Genomic DNA, 20,432 nt, shown 5'->3' with positions numbered 1-20,432 from the left:
GGCTCAGTGGTTAGCACTGCTGCCTCACAGTGCCAAGGACACAGGTTTGATTCCAGCCTTGGGAGACTCTCTGTGTGGAGTTTGAACATTCTCCCTGTGTTTGCATGGGTTTCCTCTGGAATCGAACCCGTGTTCCACTTACTGCTCAATTTAAACTTGTGCCCTTTGGTCTTATGCATGTCTGCCAAAGGAGAAAGAATCCACATGATCTACTCTATCTATGTCTAACCTCAATCGCAGTTCCACCCTCAGCCTCCTTTACTCCAAGGAAAATGAACCCAGCCTATTCAGTCTCTCTTTATATCTGAATTTTCTTTATCCCAGACAATGTGTGTATCTCCTCAGCACCCTCTTCAGTGCAATGATAGCTTTCCAGTTGTGTGGTGACAAATTAACGGTTTCCAAAAATGGCAAATTTAAGCAGATCACGCAACCAAGGCCCTGATGAGGGTGCAAAGTGGGAAAGTTCAAGGGAACATATTTAAAATCATTCATAACTCTATCCCACAATATTAACAAATTAGAAAAAATTCAAAATCAAGGCCCGAACTGGTTGCTCTCATGATGACAGAACTGTGCAAGTGGCAAAACAAATGTTGTCATATACTTACACAATAGAATCACACTGTTTACAACAATTACTGGAGTGTCAGTGAACAGTGTTAATACTTTGAATTCTATTGTGGGTTATTGTCTGTCCTCATTCCTCTGACATTGGGGATTACCAAATATTTTCCCATTGTGACTCAGTTTTGAAGCTTGAAAATTGCTGTGATCCCAGAGAATGGACACGTGGATGGGAGAAATTGTGTGAGCAGAGAGATTTGAGAAAGTTGTGGAGGGATAGAGTTAGGAGTGGAGTGGCTTCCTATAATTTGCAGAAGTTATTTTTATGTCTGTCATGTGTATTTTAAAGACTTATTTTCAAGCATTTAAATTACAGGAGGCCACTCCTGTATATAAACAACCTGAAAGAGGCTTTATGGATCAGCAAACAATGACATTACTGAGTGAAATGCTGAACACCATCACTTGAGGCAATGTTTCTTTGCAGAGACCTCCTTTAATGGCTCTGGATGGTTAGCAATTCTAAAATTATCTTCCACACTTATAATATGCTATTTTCAGGCTTGGTTGAATTTGTTAGCATCCAAATATAGAGTTTTAAGTTTCTACAAGGAATAATTCAGGTTTCTTCAGTTCCCAAAATTGATAAAGTCGGGAATCATCTGCTTGGGCAAGTCTGACTCTGACTCTAAAGCAAAAGATGCAATTGAAAACTTTTTAGTAACTATTTATACTTGCAGTGATTGCAATGAGGTCAGCCAAGTAGACCTCAGAATAAAAACTGGGATTGTTAATCTGATCCAATCAGGGATCCCTGGCTAACCGATATAAACAGGAGTATCACTGTTTGATCACACAGCATTGCCCTTTGATGTGAAGGGCATCGCTTGTCACTGGCCACTTGGGTGTTTCCTTTCTTCCTGGTGGTGGAAACTGAATAAAGATCTGTGCACCTTGTATCTTTCACTGTGTCTCACAGCTGCACACACACAACATGGGTGCTGGGGGAAAAATAAGCACTACCATAGTGAGGCCGTAGTGTGGGGGTTTAAAAAAAAGAAAAAAAAGAAAAGAAATAAAAAGAAAAAAGAAAAATAAATAGGTGTATCAGATGTTCTATTCAGTCTGAGGGACGGCTCTGAGGGAGCTGGATCAGTGTCAAAAAAAAAACAGGAAGGTCAGGGGTTCTGTTCATTCTGAGAGCTGGCTCTGAGGGAGCTGGACCAGTGTTGAGGAGTGAAGAACTCTGCATTTTAAAGAGAAGAGGGAAAAAAAACAGAAGTATCAGAAGTTCTATTCACTCTGAGAGCCAGCTCTGAGGAAGCGAGATTAGTGTCAAGGACTCTCCAAATGCAAATAAAGGATGACTTGGTGACAGGATACTAGCCTCAGTGGAGTTAGTTTAAGACTTGCATAGGATTTCCAAATGTAGCTTTGGTGTACTCACTAAATTATCGTTTAGAAATAACATTTCCACTCTTGATCATCGTAATGTTACATTGTCATTTTAGTAGGTTTCAGGATTTTGAGCCGATAAGGGTTAATGTACCTTTGATCTTTTCAGCATAATTTTTTTCCTTTAAATACCAGACATATGTTTGTGTGCACGCATTGGAACCAGTGTAAACGACATCTTTTTAAACACCTGTTTGGATGCGTTATGGCACAAACCTCCATGGCAGATGGGACTTGAAGCTGGATCTTCTGACCTAGAGGCAGGGATACTACCACAACACCACATGTATTTATCTATGGCCCCTAACCTTTCAACTGGCCCATGGCACTTTACAGGAAGTAGCAAGAATGAATATTAGGCTATGAGTAAAGATTAGGACAGGTAAATGAGGACTACATCACAGAAATGGATTTTGAGAAGGTTTTTAAAAGGATAAAGTAGAAGTACAGTAGAGTATAAAAAGAATGTCCCAAAGGATGGAGCTGAAGTGACTAAATTATTAGCAATGTTGGGGCAAAGGGGTTTGGGGGATGGATGGGGGAATAGGATGATTATAGAGGATGCATGGAGAACCATAGGAACGATTAGGAAACATAAGTTTGTTGAAAAGATTACAAGGTGGGGAGAGGTGGGGTTTTGAAGAGATTTTCATATGAGCGTCCGAACAAAGAAATGAAGGACAGTAGGTTACTTGACTCTTCAATCCTGCTCCCCCATTCATTAAGGAAGGGTGATGGCAGGACATGAAACCATAGGCTGATTATCCTGACCTTTGTTGTTGATAAGATTTTACAGTCCATTATTAAGGATGCAATTGCCGGATATTTGGAAGCGGATGGTAAAACAGAATTGAGTCAGTATAGCTTCAACATGGGGAGGTCATGCCTAACAAATCTGTTAGAATTCCTTTTACCTCATGAGAAGGTAATGAGCAAGTTATACAAAGAAGAGGCAGTGAATGTGATCTATTTAGATTTCCAGAAGGCCTTTGACAAGGTGCTATACAGAGGTTGCTAAATAAGATAAGAACACATTGTGTTAGGAGTAAAGGACTGCCATGTATAGAGAATTGGCTGACTGGTGGAAAGAGGAGTGGGGAATAAAGAGATCTTTCCCAGGATGGTACTGGTGACTTGTGAGATTATTGCAGGGGTCAGTTTTGGACCACAACTATTTACTTTATAGATTAACAATCAGGATGAAGGAACTGAGGGCGTTGTTGCTAAGTTTGCCGATGGCTCAAAGAAAGGTGGAGGGGCAGGTAGGGTTGAAGAAGTGGAGAGGCTGCAGAAGGACTTTAACAGATAGGACAGTGGGCAAAGAAATGCCAGATGGAATACAATGGCAGATGGAAAATATGAGGTTAACCATTTTGGTGGAAAGAATAGAGGTATGCATTGTTTTATAAGTGTGGGATAGCTTCAGAAATATGAAGCACAAAGGGGCCCTAGTTCAGGGCTCTTTTAAAGTTAATATGCAGGTTCAGTTAGCAGTTAGGAGGCAAATTCAATGTTATTATTCACTTTAAGAAGACTAGAAAACAAGAGCCGAGATGTAAAGCTGAATGTAGGTTTGCTCGCTGAGCTGGAAGGTTCATTTCCAGACGTTTTGTCACCCTACTAGGTAACTTCTTCAGTGGGCCTCTGGGTGAAGCACTACTGATAATTCCTGCTTTCTTATTTGTATGTTTGGGTTTCTTTAGGTTGGTGATATAATTTCCCGTGGTGATGGCATTTCCTGTTCTTTTTCTCAGGGGGTGGTAAATGGGATCCAAGTCAATGGGTCTGTTGATAGAGTTTCGGTTGGAATGCCATGCTTCTAGGAATTCTCATGCATGTCTCTGTTTGGCTTGTCCAAGAATGGATGTGTTGTCCCAGTCGAAATGGTGTCCTTCCTTATCTGTATGTAAGGATACTAGTGAGAGAGAGTCATGTCGTTTTGTGGCCAGTTAATGTTCATGTCTGCTGGAGGCTAGTTTTCTGCCTGTTTGACCAATGTAGTGTTTGTTACAGTTCTTGCATGGTATTTTGCAAATGGTATTAGCTTTGCTTGTTGTCTATACAGGGTCTCACGTTCATTAACTGCTGTTTTAGTGTGTTGGTGGGTTTGTGGGCTACCATGATGCCAAGGGGTCTGAGTAATCTGGCAGTCATTTCCAAGATGTCTTTGAGGTAGGGGAGAGTGGCTAGGGTTTTTGGACGTGTTTTGTCTGCTTGTTTAGGTTTGTTGCTGAGAAATCGGTGGACTGTGTTCATTGGGTACCCATTCTTTTTGAATACACAGCATAGGTGATTTTTCTCTGCTCTTCATTGTTCCTCTGTGCTGCAATGTGTGGGGGCTCATTGAAATAATGTTCTGATGAAGCTTCGTTTGTGGTTGTTGGGATGATTGCTTCTGGAGTTCAGTATTTGGTCCGTATGTGTTGTTTTCCTGTAGTCGCTGGTTTGAAGTTCCCCATTAGCTGTTCGCTGTACTGTGACATCAAGAAATGGCAGTTTGTTGTTGCTTTCCTCTTCTCTAGTGAATTTTTATGCCAGTAAGGTCTTGAAGGTTTCATCTAATTTGTTTCATTTAGTGTTGACAAAGGTGTCATCCACTTAGCAGATCCAACGTTTGGGTTGGATGGTTGGCAGAGCTGTTTGTTCGAGTCTCTGCATTACTACCTCTGCTAAGAACCCTGATATCAGAAATCCCATGGGTGTTCCTTTGGTTTGTCCGTAGGTTTTGTTCTTGAAGGTGAAGTGTGTGGTAAGGCATAGGTCGACTAGTTTGACAATACTGTCCTTGCTAATGAAGTTAGTGGTGTTTGACTAATGTCATTTACAAAATAAGGAGGACAAGAATCTGTGTAGACCATCAAGGACAGGGTTTATGATCACCAAGACTTTGAGACAGACAGGGTGCCAGAAGAATTTTTAGAGTAGCTTCATTTTTGAATACCATTGCAGAATATTGTGACCACGGACCACGTATATCTCAACTGGAAAACAAAAAGCAAGAGTCAAATAGATATCTTCTAATGTTTCTACCAGGTTCTCCCATAGGAGTTATGTTTATTACACCTGGCATTACTCCATGGAAAACAACACTGCCTGGTGTGGAGAATGGAGCTAATAACCCAGCGATTCGGGTATTTGAGTATGACACAAATACATTGGAAGTCCAGGTAAGTTTGCCCTGTGATTTAAAATCTCAGCACTTCATAATTTTGTTGATACACTTTAAATGCTTCCTCTGTTCTTGTTTTCTAGCAAGTAAAAGTGCCATACTTTTAGCTATCATGTATTTCAGAGCAATAGGTCCCAAATGTTGTTCCTTGTCTATAGGGAGTTAACTGGAACACTAGTTGAAATGTTACAGTATGCCGCAGTTAGGGAAAAGGAAAAAATTAAGTTGAAGTGTCAGCTCCGAATGTTGTCAAGTGGTTGTTTGGTTACAGAAAGGATTTGCATGTTGAATGTGATGCATTCCATTGAGGAGTAGCAGAATATATACCCACATGAAGAAAGGTCTCTTATGCAAAGTACATGTCAGCACATCTGGAATTATTCAACAGACAGTGCCTCAATGAGAGTGGGATAAATGGCATACCTCATTTATACAACAGGAATTCAAAAATTGAGCAATGCATGCCCAGATCTACACAGCCTTGCCTTTACTTTTCGGTAAACTTTTTCCAACTTTGCCTGTGACCAGTGAAACTCTTGTTGGCCAATTCAATGCTGATACATCACAACTCCAGAGTTCCTAACATGATTTAGGGTGGCACAGTAGTTAGCACTGCTGCCTCACAGTGCCGGAGATCCATTTTCATTTCCTGCCTCAGGCAACTGTCTGTGTGGAGTTTGCACATTCTCCCCGTGTCTGCGTGGGTTTCCTCCGGGTGCTCCGGTTTCCTCCCACAGTCCAAAAATGTGCAGGTTAGGTGAATTGGCCATGCTAAATTGCCCGTAGTGTGAGGCGAAGGGGTAAATGTAGGGGAATAGGTCTGGGTGGGTTGCTCTTCGGAGGGTCAGTGTGGACTTGTTGGGCCGAAGGGCCTGTTTCCACACTATAAGTAATCTAAAAAAAATCTAATCTTAAAAAAAGACTGAACTGAATGCTTAGTAATAATATTGAATGAATCTGTTTTTGTCTCTATCTAGGTAATAATGAAAATAGGTCATCACTTAGTCATTGCCTGGATTCTGGGTTGAGAAGAGAATTGATAGAAGTGTCAGACTTGAAAGGTCTAAACAGAGTAGAGCAAGAGAAGCTGTTCCTATTAGTGGAAGCGTCAAGGAACAGATGAAATGATTTAGGTGATTAACAAAAGAAGCAATGGTCGTATAAAGAAAAACATTTTTAGCAGCACTCTTCCTGAGCGTTTGGTGAAGACAGATTTTAATTGATGCTTTCAAAGGAAACTAGATAATTGACAGAAGAGAAAAAAAAATTGCAGAACTCAGGGAAACATGTGGAAGTGTTTACAGCCGGTACTGACATGACCTGCTGAGTGGCCTCCCTTCTGTACTACAAGTATTTCACAACTCTGTGATTTTTGTTTATACTAAATCCAAAATTGCAATTCAACTCAGAAGGGCAATGACAACAAATACTGACTACTCACTGTCGAAACGCTTGGAAATCCCACATCGTCAACTTTTTAATTATTTATGATCTTTAGCCTCCTGCTGTAATTGATTAATGATGATGTCATTAATTCATGGCATGTTTACCACAACTATTGGTAATAACTATTGATTTTTCTTTAGGATGTAGTGACATATTTCTTCAATTTAAGCTATGCGAATGCAATAGCTCCACTGTGGCAATTGGAATATCGTTTAACAGAGGCATTTAAAGTTCCAGATGGTACAGTTAAGTCAATGCAAACAGTACTGGATAAGTTATACCATGAAAACGACTATCTACAAAAATATTATAAACTTAATTCAGTAAACTATGATTTAACTAAATGTGACATGAACTGCAGAATTGATCAGATTTGTGCAATCAAGGAAGTTGACTTTGCTAAATATGAAGAATGTGTGAAAAGAGAGAGCTCGTCTTCGGCTCTTACTGCACGAGTGCCTATTATTTCTTTTCTGTTGCTTTCCATTGTGCTCCTCCAATTCTAGCATATACCAGGTCTGTAGAAATGTGGCAAAGTATGAAAATCATAGACATTGTTTTAACAGATAATCGCTGACTTACTATAATTATGCTGCATGTATGATTGATCTGGATTGGGTCTTTGTTAAACTCAACCAACCCTTTTATTCCTTTCAACTTTGTGCACAATTATGCAGCTAAAGGTAATCGAGAAGAGAAGAAATGCAACTAACTTGCATCTACGCAGCCATTCCATGTTGAAAATAATCTCCATGCATACATGTAAAAACAACCAATTTCATGGCATTAATTGTGATCTAGAGGGGGGGTGGTCTGTGGTGCAGTGATAGTGCTACCCCTACACCTGGTAGGCCTTGGTTCAAGTCCCACCTGCTCCAGAGGTGTTTAATAACATCTCTAGACAGATTGATTAGAAAAACAAATTTAAAAACAAAGTGTGAGCCTGGGATGACCCTTGTGAGCCAGTGGGAGTGTCCTTCTAAACCAGGAGGTCTGGATTTAAATCTTACCAGCTCCGGAGATGTTTAATAATATTTCTGTACCAGTTTGATTAGAAAATATCTACCTTTGATCTAGTGACTCTAATGGTGTAGTGGCAGTGTTCCTACCTTTGAAACAGGAGGTCTGGGTTCCAGTCCTATCTGATCCACAAATGTGTAATAATATCTAAACAGGTTGATTAGAAAATATGTAAATGGCGTCGGAATCATTACAGCACTGACAATGACAATTCATCTCATTAAGAGCATGTTGGCTATCTACAGAGAAATTCAGTCACTCTCATTCCCCTGTTCTATCCTGGTAACCCTGCAGGCCTATTTCCCTCAAGTCCACAAATGTCTTTTCAAAAGTAATTGGCTCCATTCCAATTTTTCTCATAGCCAGTAAGTGTTTTGCATTTGCTCTTGTCCTGTTTTGACCATGGGTTCAGTAGGATGATGTTAATTAACAAGTTCATTAGTGGTTTTATAAATAATATATATTAAGCAGTGATGAATATATTAGAAACACATGCCAACTAATGAGTGCTGAAGCGACTTCAGACATGATGAACAATAAGGCTCATTGCTCCCTGCCCACTTTATGATGGCTGGCCTGGAGAACTCAAGGTTCTTGGCGCTATTCACAATCTTGGTCCATGATGAATCTCCTGAATAGGGCAAAGTCCCTAACGTGAACACTATTGTGAATCCACGATTACATTTTGTATCATCATCCCATGATACTTTCAGGACTTTTCCAGAATTCTATTCTGCTGAAACAACATGTCCAGGTAGCCCTGTTTAACAGCTCTTCAAGACAGTTCCCACTGACAAGTTTGTACCACATAATTATTCTTCAGTCAAAACAGGCTGTGATTACACTGGAAGAAAGTGAGGACTGCAGATGCTGGAGATCAGAGTCAACAGTGTGGTGCTGGAAAAGCACAAGAGGTCAGGCAGCAACTGAGGAGCAGGTGAATTGAAGTTTCAGGCATAAGCCCTTCATCAGGAATGGTTATGAAGGGCTTCTGCCCGAAACGTTGATACTCCTGTGATCACACTGGACCTGTTTTCTAGTATTTTCTCACTTTATTTCAGTTGCTCATTGTCATGTCCAAATAACCCTTAACAATTCTTTGATGGTCTGTTAAAAACATAATTTTTAAGCCTACCAATACGGTTCTGTAACAAAGAAAAATTCAAAAGTTATTCCTCACAAACAACTGTAGCTCTCTAAAATCTAAAAGCAGAGTCCTCTAGTAACTACTGGCAACCACCTTTCTTTGTAAACTGGTCATAATCTGGAACATTTCTAACAGATCACTCTACAATCTTCATTGTCCGAAGAAGACAATCTGAACTTTTCCAACCTAATCTTGCAACTCAAATCTCTCATTTATGGAACCATTCTGGTAAATTGCCTATGCTATTTCTCACAGTTACTCCACAAACTGCCTAGAAATCTCCAAACATCTGTAATGACTTCAGGTTCAGAATAGATTTTGCTGGAGTAAGTGTAAAGAACTTGAATGTTAATCAATGCCTTGAAACTTATGTTCGAGTTACACATCGCTGCTGTACATTGTCAGTTTGTGACTGGAATGTTACCAATGCTGGTGGTTAACTCATCACATGGATGCTGAGTCATCCTATTCAAGGCAATAGAGGATATACTTTACAGTAAAGTAAGGGTATGATGGGTGAAGCAAAGAAGTACAAAATAGGAACAAAAACAGAAATTTCTAGAAAGCTCAGTAGGTTTGGCAGCAGAGAGAAAGCAGAGTCAACATTTTGGGTCCAGTAACTCTTCTTCAGAACAGTTCACAACTACTTCCAATACTGCTGAGTTTTCGAGCAATTTCTGTTTTTGTTTCTGATTTCCAGCATTCTCAATTATTTGGTTTTTATTAAGTACCAAATAAGCATTAGATGAATGTCTTTCTGCTAAAGAGATGCCAAATCGTCAAATGACGAGGTCAAAAGTGACAATATCATCCGATCGAAAGGTAGCGAACAGGATTAAATCTAAGTTATGAAATCCTAATCTTGGTTTTGATTCCACATTCCCTCCCTATCCATATACATCCATCAATTTTATCCTGCATGCATTAAGAGCAAAGTATCCAAAGCACTTTCGAATTAAGAATTTCAAAGATTCTCAATTTTCTCTGAGGGAAGTGATTTCTCTTCTCAGTCTTAAGTAGTTGACGACACATCGAGATGATGCCCCTCATTCCAGACTGAGATCAGATTTAAACATGAGCAGCTCAGATTTATTTTTCTCTTTTTTTTCGTGAGATGGCACTGGCCAAATAAGTGTCACTGTTCATCTCTTGCTGCTCTTTGACTCTTAAATATGCCATTTTGAACACACTGGCTCCAGTGTTTGAGTTCTAAATATCCAGGGGGTGCATAGCAATTGGTTTTTATTTAGATATACAGCACAGAAGCGAGCCTTCCCTCCAACTCGTCCATGCTGACCAAATATTCTAAATAAACCTCATCCCATTTTCCAGGATTTGGCCCATATCCCTCTAAACCCTTCTTATTCATAAACTCATTCAGAAGTCTTTTAAATGTTGTAATTGTACCAGCCTCCTCTGGCAGCTCATTCCATACATGCACCACCACCCTTTGCATGAAAAGGTTGCCCCGTAGATCCCTTTTAAATTTTCTCCCCTCACCTTAAACCTATGCCCTCAAGTTTTGGACGCCTGCATCCCAATGAAAAGACCTTGTCAATTTATCCTATCCATGCCTCTTATGATTTTATAAACCTCTATAACCTCAGCCTCTGACAATTCAGGGAAAGTAGCGAGAGTCTATTCAGCCTCTCCCTATAACTCAAACCCTCCAACCCCAGCAATATCCTTGCAAACCTTTTCTGAACACTTTCAAGTTCCCCAACATCCTTCCTAAGCAGGGAGACCAGAATTTCACTCATTATTGCAGTAAAGGCCTAAACAATGTCCTATATAGCCACAACATGATCTCCCAACTCCTGTACTCAATGCACTGATCAATAAAGGTACACATACCAACCACCTTCTTCACTATCCTGTCTATGTGCGACTCCATTTTCAAGGAACTATGAACCTGCACTTCAAGGTCTCTTTATTCAGAATCACTCCCCAAGACCTTATCACTAAGTGTATAAGTTCTGCCCTGATTTGCCTTTCCAAAATGCAGCACCTCTTGCTTATATAAATTAAACTCCACCTATTGCTCCTTGGCCCACTGGTATATCTGATCAAGATCCCATTGTACTCTGGAGTAACCTTTTCTGCTGTCCACTACACTTCCAATTTTGGTGTCATGTGCAAACTTACTGACTATATCTCCTTTGTTTACATCCAAATCAGTTACATAAATGACGAAAAACAGTGAACTCAGCATCGATCCTTGTAGCATTCCACTGTTACAGGCCTCCAAGTTTGAAAAGCAACCCTACACCACCACCCTCTGTCTTCTACCTTCGATTATTTTGGAGAAATCATCAACTGCCTGAATTACTATTCATCTACAGATGAAATTGCTAAAAAGGCAGATTGAATAACCTGACCCCTTAAAAACATTACCCGATAAACATTCTGGAGTATAATATTGACCCCACACTAAATTAGACCAGTGAAATAAATTCTGCAGAAAATAACTTGACTTTTGTCCATCATCAGCAAGGCACAAGTCATTAGCGGGATGGAAGACTCTTCACTTAATTGGATGGATGTAGTTTCAACAGTACTCCTGAAGCTCTACACAATCCAGGATAAAGCAGTTCATTTGATTGGCACCCAGCTACAATCTTCAACACTCACTCTCTCCACTGATGTAAAGTAGCAGCAGTATATTGCCATCTACAAGATGCACTGCACTAACTCACCAAGGCTCCTTTAGTAACAGCTGCCAAATCTGCAACTTCTACGACCTAGTAGGACAAGAGTAGCAGAAGCATGGGAACACTACCACCTGCAAGCAGTCCACTAAATCACACATCATCCTGACTTGAAATTACATTAGTGTTCCTTCACCATTTCTTAAAATCCTAGAACTCCCTCTCTAGCAGATGCCCTTAGTGGGCGGCACGGTGGCACAGTGGTTAGCACTGCTGCCTCACAGCGCCTGTAGACCCGGGTTCAATTCCCGACTCAGGCGACTGACTGTGTGGAGTTTGCACGTTCTCCCCGTGTCTGCGTGGGTTTCCTCCGGGTGCTCCGGTTTCCTCCCACAGTCCAAAGATGTGCGGGTCAGGTGAATTGGCCAAGCTAAATTGCCCGTAGTGTTAAGTAAGGGGTAAATGTAGGGGTATGGGTGGGTTGCGCTTCGGCGGGTCGGTGTGGACTTGTTGGGCCGAAGGGCCTGTTTCCACACTGTAAGTCTAATCTCCTAATCTCCTTACACGCCAGGGACTGCTGCAATTCAACTAAGTGGTTCACTGTACCTTCTGAAGGGCAATTAGGGATAGGCAATAAATGCTAGCCAATGTGCCCAAATTCTGAGAACAAGAGAAAGTAGCAGCATGGTGAAATATCCAGATTGTATCCTATTCACATTGTCCAGTTAAACCTCTTGGTCACTGATCACTCTGAAATGTTGATGATGAAAAACACAGGTATGAAAGTTAGAGGTTGTATCTTGTGTTATTCATATGCCCAATACCTAATTGTTAACCTAAATCTCAAAGTTATTGTCTTGCCAGAGGCTGACATTGGCTGCTTTCTCACTAAGATTGTGAATGGAACTCAACACAGCAATAATTAGCAAACAGAGTCACCCCTAAAAAAAACCTAATCTCTCATGTGTTTAATTTTTACTCAACCAACCCCACCCTATTATCAGTAGTATTATAGAAGTGAGGAAATCTGGTGACATACATACAAATATCCTGAGGAGAGGCAAGAGTGGATACTGGGACGAAGAACAGTTTTCAATTAAATGCAGCATCATACAGTTTTGCCAGCCAAATTTGGAATGTTGGATCTGTATCTGACTAAGGGTCACAGAATGGCCTTTGCAAGCATTATGATATGACGATACATTCGAAAACAAAAATGTACAAAATAAAGTTTATCTGAAAGGTTTTGATAACATGCTGTTTACAAGATGGATACACTGCATATAATATATACAATTAATTGAAAATATTAAAACATCTTTGAAAAATGTTTTGTCAAAAAGCTTTAAAATCATCTATGCTTCAAAATGACATGTACTTCTTTAACTACAGATTTCATTTGTTAACATGACACTTGCCAACATGGAAATATATTTTTCTGTTGGAACATGAGCACATTTACATCCATTTATGATACAAAAGAAAGACAGATATTTTTCCAATAAACTTTAATTTTTGGGCCCTAACTTTTTACTTTTATTGATAATAAAACAACATCAAGGCTTTGCACCCCCGCAACAAATATTCTAAAGGCAATCAAAATGAATTTAAAAGATCCTTAAATAGAAGTCAAATTCCCAATATTGTTTTAGCTACTGAAAACAGTTCCAGTAACATAATGCATGGTTCACATAAATAAATTATTCCAACAGAAGTTTTAAAAATAGGTCACCTATCAAGACAAAAAGAAGTCAGTCACTGAGCCCTCGAGGAGACCTACATTTTCTGAAGAGTAAAAACCCAATTTCCCTTCAGCCTACATCGGTGATAAACTAAATCAGCAAATACTGGTGTAAAACAAAACTGGAAATTCAGGGCTGGATTGAGGCCAAGACTGGAGGTGGGTGAGAGTGAGAATTATTCTCGCTGACCAGAGTCCCTTTCAGCTATTTTTGCAGAAGTAGGGTAATGGGATAAGCCAGCAGGCCTGACTTCCCAATGACCTCCCATGAAGGCTGACACAATTTGGTGAGAGCCACCAGTGACCAATAAAGAGAAACAGAGTGTTGGACATTTTAGCTGCCTGAAGATAAACTCCTGGCAGCCCGATTGGGGAAACCACCAATCCTGGCAGGGTTAAAGGGCCCTGGGTGCGATAGTAAACCACCCTGAAGAGGGACTCCTGTTCCCCCACACCTAAATCCACACTTGTAGCCTGACCACCAGATCCATTTTCTAATTTGAAATATAAAATAGTTGGCGGGAGAACACCCGGTCTCACTTAGCATCACAGCCTAAGACACCTCTCAAAAAATGTTATGATCCTATGTATTGACTACAGTTCTGCCTTCAACACCATAATTTAAAACAAACTCATCTCTAAACTCTGATACCTAGGTCATAGCTTCCCCCTTCTATAAGTGGATGGATGTGAGTTTGCTCACTGAGCTGGGAGGTTCATTTTCAGATGTTTCATTACCATACTAAGTAACATCTTCAGTGAGCCTCCAAATGAGCACTGGTTGTGTAGCCCAATTTCTATTTATATGCTTGAGTTTCCTTGAGTTGGTGATGTCATTTCCTGTGGTGACATCATTTCGTATGGTGATGTCATTTCCTCCTCTTTTTCTCAGGAGGTGGCGACTATGAACAAACACATTGACGGATCCCATTTACCACACCCAAGAAAAAGAACATGGAAGGTTATTTTGGCTCTAATTTTTAGTTAGTATGATTTGACATTCCCAGACACTAAATGGAAAACCTGCAGGTTTAACACTGACATACTAATTAGATGCAATTTTCACAGAGTATATGCCAGCTCTTTATATCCATTTCCAGTAAATAAACAAAAATTCTGATGATCTGCATCCATAGTATTTTCTCTCTAGTTTAGTGAGATCAACCAGCGTCAGAGCAAGAATCTGACGTGGACTGAGGGAAGAAACACTAGAGGGTGCCACTGAAAAATATTATATTACAAGTTTTGTTCCCTCTTGCCTGGTTTCATTTCCTCCCCATATTTGCTTGTTTTTTAAAAAAGTAACACTACAGTGTCAGGAATTAAAAATCCTTTGAAACCTTACAATTGAACGCAGCTAGACTTCAGTAAAATGAAACAGTATGCCTCGCTGAAGATGAGGATTGAGTCGACAGCAGCAACAACCCAAAGCGGAACCAAAAGTTTCGAAGTTTCAAGTAAGCGATCAGTTCTAAAGTAAGCGACCGAGTCCTCCACTCTCTTTTGTTGCATCGATGGGCTCGGGCGATGAACTTCGATTCTCGCTGCACGATCTGATCTTCATCTGCCTCGGGCTGGCCACTTTTCTCTTCGATCTGGGGACTGATGTCTGGGTGGTGGCCTCTTTCTTCGAGGCAGGAGATTATTTCTGGGCTGGTGCCGTGCTACTTGTGGTGCTGTTTTGCTCGGTGGTCGTTCAGATGTTCAGCTGGTGCTGGTTTGCCGGGGATCGGGAGCAGTTGAAGAGCCTTTCCAGTTCCGGACTCCTTCCGTCCTTCAAGACCACGGTCGGGGATGGTGCCCTGGGGCTATTACACGGACTGCAGCTGGGATTCCTGGTCAGGTCAGTAATGGATAGGACGGAGGAACCTCATGACAGAGCAGATATGGCTGCTTCTTAGAGGAGCAGTAAAATGTTGCAAAAAGATGAAGGAGAAAGAAAGAGAAAAAAAAGCTGAACAGCGGTGAAATACGAACAGGACAGGGAGAAAGCGAGATATGGTGAAAGACAGGATTTGAGAAGCAGAAAGAGGGGAGCTGGGGTGGATGGAAGATTTGAGACCCACTGAAGGACATCTGGCTGTCCCGCTCAGAGGGACCAAGAAGAATTGGGTGGTCACAAATTTGTTCTAGTCCCTGGCGAGTTCCCTGCTGTAACCAATAGTCTTTGTAAGATTTCCATTACCTTTGATGCAGCAGTAGCAGTTGGAGTGCACTTCTGTCAGCTTCCCATGGGGCTGGAATACTGAGACACTGGCTCAGCCACAGTGAATGTGACATCCCTGGATGTTTACACCCGAGGAGTCCTGTGGTATACCTGGCAGCCACAAGAGGTGTGTCATGGTGTATCTGAACAAGTTCCTTAAAATAATCCTAATTGCCATTTTGGGGGTCTCTTGCAGGGTAATGCAGTGCTACTCTGTCAGGATGCCTGGGTTCAAGTCTCACCTGCTGCAAAGGTGTGTCATAGCAACCCTGTCCATATGACCTGGGAGCAGAATTAGGCCATTTGACCCATTGTATCTGCTCTGCTATTCAATCATGGTCGATATGTTTCTCAACCCTATTCTCCTGATTCTCCCTATAACCCCCGACTCCTCAATAATCACGAACCAATCTACCTCTTTCTTAAATACACCCCCCAGAAAACTTGGTCTCCACAGATTCACTACTGTCTGGCTGAAGAAATTCCTTCATTATGAGGAGGTGGCCTCAAGTCCTTGCCTCTCCTACTGGTGTAAACATCTTCTCCACGTATATTCTATCCAGGCCTCTCAGTGTTTTATAAGTTTCAGTGAGATCCTCCCCTCATCCTCCGAAACTCATCAAGTTCATACCCAGAGTCCTCAATCACTCTTCATGACAAAGCCATCATTCCCAAGGTCATTCTTATAAACCTCCTTGGAATCCTTTCCAAGGCCCTATCCTGCCTTAGATATGGGACCCAATATTCTAAATTCAGTCTGACCAGGGCCTAATACAGTTTCGATTGCATCTTTTATTCTCGCCCTCTCAAAATGAATTCTAACACTGCCAACTGAACCTGCATGTTCTCCTTCAGATAATCCCTTTGTACTTCAGATTTCTAATGTCTTTCCCCATTTAGGAAATAGTTTATGCCTCTATTCTTCCCGCCAAAGTGCATAACCTCACATTTTCCCACATTGTATTCCATCTGCCACTTCTTTGCCCATTCTCCGCTCTTGGCCAACTCCTTCTGCAGCCTTTCTGTTTAATCAACAAGACCCGTTCTTCCACCTATCTTTGTGTCATCTGCAAACTTAGCAACAAGGCCCTGAGTTCCTTCATCCGGATGATTAATATATAATGTGAACAGTTCTGGACCCAATACTGACCTTGAATAGTCATCAGCTGCCATCCTAAAAAGACCCCTTTATATCCATTCTCAGTCTTCAGCCAGTCAGCCAATCCTCTACCCATTTCCTAACATCATGGGCTCTTACCTTATTTAGCAGCCTCCTGTCAAAGGCATTCTGGAATTCCAAATTGATCACATCCACATGCATTATCTAACTTGCTCGTTACTTTGTCAAAAAATTCTAATTGATTAGTTAGGCGTGACTTTGATTTGATTTGATTTATTGTAGTCACATATACCTAAGTACAGTGAAAAGTTTTGTTTTGTGAGCAGTACAGGCAGATCATAGCAAACAAGGACATACAGATCATAGTGTACTTAGACAGAGTGAAGCATACAAGGTTAAACTGCACAGGAGCTGTGCCAAACAAGATCAACATTAACAAGATCTACATTATGTGAAGTTAGGGAGGTCCATTCATTAGTCTAATAACAGCAAGAAGCTGTTCATGAATCAGTAGGTGTGTATGTTCAAGCTTCTGTATCTTCTGCCTGACAGAAGAAGTGGAAGAGAGCATTGCTAGGATGGTAGGTGTTTTTGATGATAGTGGCAGCCTTTCCGCAGCAACAAGAAGTGTAAATAGAACATGGAACATTGCGATGCAGTACAGGCCCTTCGATATTGCGCTGACCTGCGAAATCAATCTGAAGTCATAGAACTTAGAAAAGTACAGCACAGAACAGGCCCTTTGGCCCATGAAGTTGTGCCGGGCATTAATCCTAATGTAAAATAAAATGACTTATCCTACGCACCCCTCAATTCACTGTTATCCATGTGCATGTCCAGCAGTCACTTAAATGTCCCTAATGACTCTGCTTCTACCACCACTGCTGGCAACACATTCCATGCATTCAGAACTCTCTGCATAATGAACCTTCCTCTGACGTCCCTTCTATACCTTTCTCCTAACATCTTAAAACTATGACCCTTCATGCCAATCAATCCTACCCTGGAGATAAGTTTCTGCCTACTGACTCTATCGATGCTTCTCATTACTTTGTATACCTTGGTCAGGTCACCTCTCTTCCTCCTTCTCTCCAGAGAGAAAAGTCCCAGTTTAGTTAACGTCTCTTCATAAGACAAGCCCTCCAGTCCAGGCAGCATTCTGGTAAACCTTCTTTGCATCCTTTCCTAAACTTCTGTATCTTTCCTACAGTAGGGAGACCAGAACTGGACACAATATTCCAAGTGTGGCCTCACCAGGGACTTGTAGAACTGTAGAAAAACTGCATGGCTCTTAAACTCGATCCCCCTGTTCATGAAAGCCAAAACACCATATGCTTTCTTAGTAACCCTATCTACTTGGGTGGCAACTTTCAGGGATCTATGTACTCGAACACCAAAATCCCTCTGTTCCTCCACACTGCCAAGAATCCTGTCTTTAATCCTATATTCAGCATTCGAGTTCGACCTTCCAAAATGCATCACTTTGCATTTATCCAGGTTGAACTCCATTTGCCATTTCTCAGCCCGGCTCTGCATCCTGTCTATATTGTGCTGCAGCCTGCAATAGCCCTCGATACTATCAATGGCACCTCCAACCTCCTCATCCAAGTCATTTATAAAAACTACAAAGCAGAGCCCAAGAATAGAGCCCTGTTTGACCCCACTCAACACTGACCTCCAAGCAGAATACTCTCCATCTACAACCACTCTGCCTTCTGTCAGCCAATCAATTCTGAATCCAGATAGCCAAATCTCCCTGTATCCCATACTTCCTGACTTTATGAATGAGCCCATCATGGGGAACCTTATCAAATGCCTTGCTGAAGTTCATATACACCACATCCATTGCTCGACCTTCGTCGACCTGTCTTGTCACTTCTCGAAGAAGTCAATAAGATTCATAAGGCATGACCTGCCGCCCACAAAGCCATGCTGATTGCCTTTAATCACGCTATGCTTTTCCAAATAGTCATAAATCCTGTCCCTCAGAATCTTTCTAAAACTTTGCTGACCACAGTCCATCTAACCTACACTATTCCATTTTCATCCATATGTTTATCCAATGACCATTTCAATGCCCTGAAAGTTGGCGAGTCTACTACTGTCACAGGCAGGCTGTTCCATGCCCATACTACTGTCTGAGTAAAGAAACTACCTCTGATATCTTCCTATATCTATCACCCCTCAATTTAAAGCTATGTCCCATTGTGCTAGCCATCACATCCGAGGAAAAAGGCCACCCTATCCAACCCTCTGATTATCTTAAATGTCTCAATTAAGTCACCTCTCAAAGCTTATCAATGTTCCTCTGTAACCTACAGCATTCTTCAGCACTATCCACAACTCTACTGACCTTAGTGTCATCTGCAAATTTACTAACCCATCCTTCTACTCCCTCATCCAGGTCATTTATAAAAATGATAAACAGCAGTGGCCCCAAAACAGATCCTTGCAGTACACCACTAGTAACTGAACTCCAGGATGAACTTTTCCCATCAACCACCACTCTTTGTCTTCTTTCAGCTAGCCAATTTCTTAACCAAATTGCTAAATCACCCTTAATCCTATGCCTCCGTATTTTGTGCAGTAGTTACCAGGGGGATCCTTATCAAACGCCTTACTGAAATCCATATATATATCAACTGCTTTACCCTCATCCACCTGTTTGGTCATCTTCTCAAAGAAATGAAGTCCTTGGATGGGAGGTTGGCTTCCATGATGGTCTCAGTTGTGCTCACAAGTTTCTGTGGTTTCTTATAGTCCTGGGCAGAGCAGTTGCTGTGCAAAGCTGTTATGCATCCAGATAGAATGCTTTCCATGGTGCATTTGTAAAAGTAAAAGGCCTCCCCTTGACGAAACCAATCTGACTCAGCTCTGCTTTACCACGCATTTCCAAGTACTCCACAATCTCATCCTTAATAATTGACTCTCAAATCCTGCCGACGACTGAGGTCAGTCTAACTGGTGTATGATTTTTCTTAAGAGGTCTTACAATAGCTGTTTTCCAGTCCTCTGAGAACCTGTCTGCCTCCAGTGGTTCCTGAAAAATCATCACCAGTGTCTCTCTAATCTCTTCAGCTGTCTCCTTCAGAATGCTGGAGTGTAGTCCACCTGGTCTGGGTGATTTATCCAGCTTCAAACCGTTAAGCTTCCCAGCACCTTCTCCTTAGTGATGGTCGTGACACTCACCTCTGTCCCAAACTCTGTTGAAATTCTAGTATGCTACTGATGTTTTCCACCCTAAAGTCTGTTGCAAAGTACCCATTCAGTTTCTCTGCCATTTCTTTGTGCCTCATTACTACTTCTCCAGCAGTCCAATGCCCACTCTTGCCTCTTTCTTATCTTTTATATTATATGCTTTTTCTTTTGCTTTTATGCCATCCCTGACTTCCCTTTTCAACTATGGTTGCCTCTTCCTCCCCTTAGTACGTTTCTTCTTTCTGAGATGAATTTCTGCTGTGTCTCCTAAATTACCTCCCGAAACTCCTGCCTTTGCTGCTCCACCGTCTTCCCTCTAGGTTCTTCTTCCAATCAATTCTAGCCAGCTCCTCATTCATGTCTTTATGGTTACCTTTACTCAACTGTAAAACTGTTACATCTGATCCCAGTGTCGCCCTCTCAAACTGCAGGGTGAATTCTATTATATTATGGTCACTGGTTCCTAGAGGCTCCTTCAACTTAATTTCCTTGATCAAGTCTGCCTCATTCCATGTCACCAAATCCAGAATTGCCTGTTTCTTAGTCGGCTCTATCACAAGCTGCAAAACATTTGCAGACATTCCACAAATTCCTTTTCTAGGCATCCACTTGTGATCTCATTTTGCCAGTCCACCTGCATATTGAAGTCACCTATGATTATTGTATTAGTATCTTTCTTTTGCACCTTTTCTACCGTGTGATTTATTTTCTTCAC

The 20,432-nt window shown here is 41.3% G+C and overlaps 1 protein-coding gene across 1 annotated transcript in view; it reads left to right on the top strand.

Moving 5' to 3' along the window:
- The window catches only part of LOC132829819 (acid sphingomyelinase-like phosphodiesterase 3b), a 63,917-nt gene that overhangs the window by 41,341 nt on the left and 2,144 nt on the right, over positions 1–20,432 (top strand). Inside the window, exons 6-8 of the mRNA XM_060847184.1 lie at positions 5,056–5,189; positions 6,778–7,098; positions 15,756–15,928. Of these exons, the coding sequence (XP_060703167.1) occupies positions 5,056–5,189; positions 6,778–7,098; positions 15,756–15,928 (628 nt within the window). The remainder of the gene's footprint in view (positions 1–5,055; positions 5,190–6,777; positions 7,099–15,755; positions 15,929–20,432) is intronic.

Source organism: Hemiscyllium ocellatum, chromosome 30, assembly GCF_020745735.1.
Source record: "Hemiscyllium ocellatum isolate sHemOce1 chromosome 30, sHemOce1.pat.X.cur, whole genome shotgun sequence".
In the NCBI taxonomy this organism is placed as follows: Eukaryota; Metazoa; Chordata; class Chondrichthyes; order Orectolobiformes; family Hemiscylliidae; genus Hemiscyllium; species Hemiscyllium ocellatum.
Note: the sequence above shows the minus strand (reverse complement) of the source record. Positions and strands in the feature narration are given on the sequence as shown.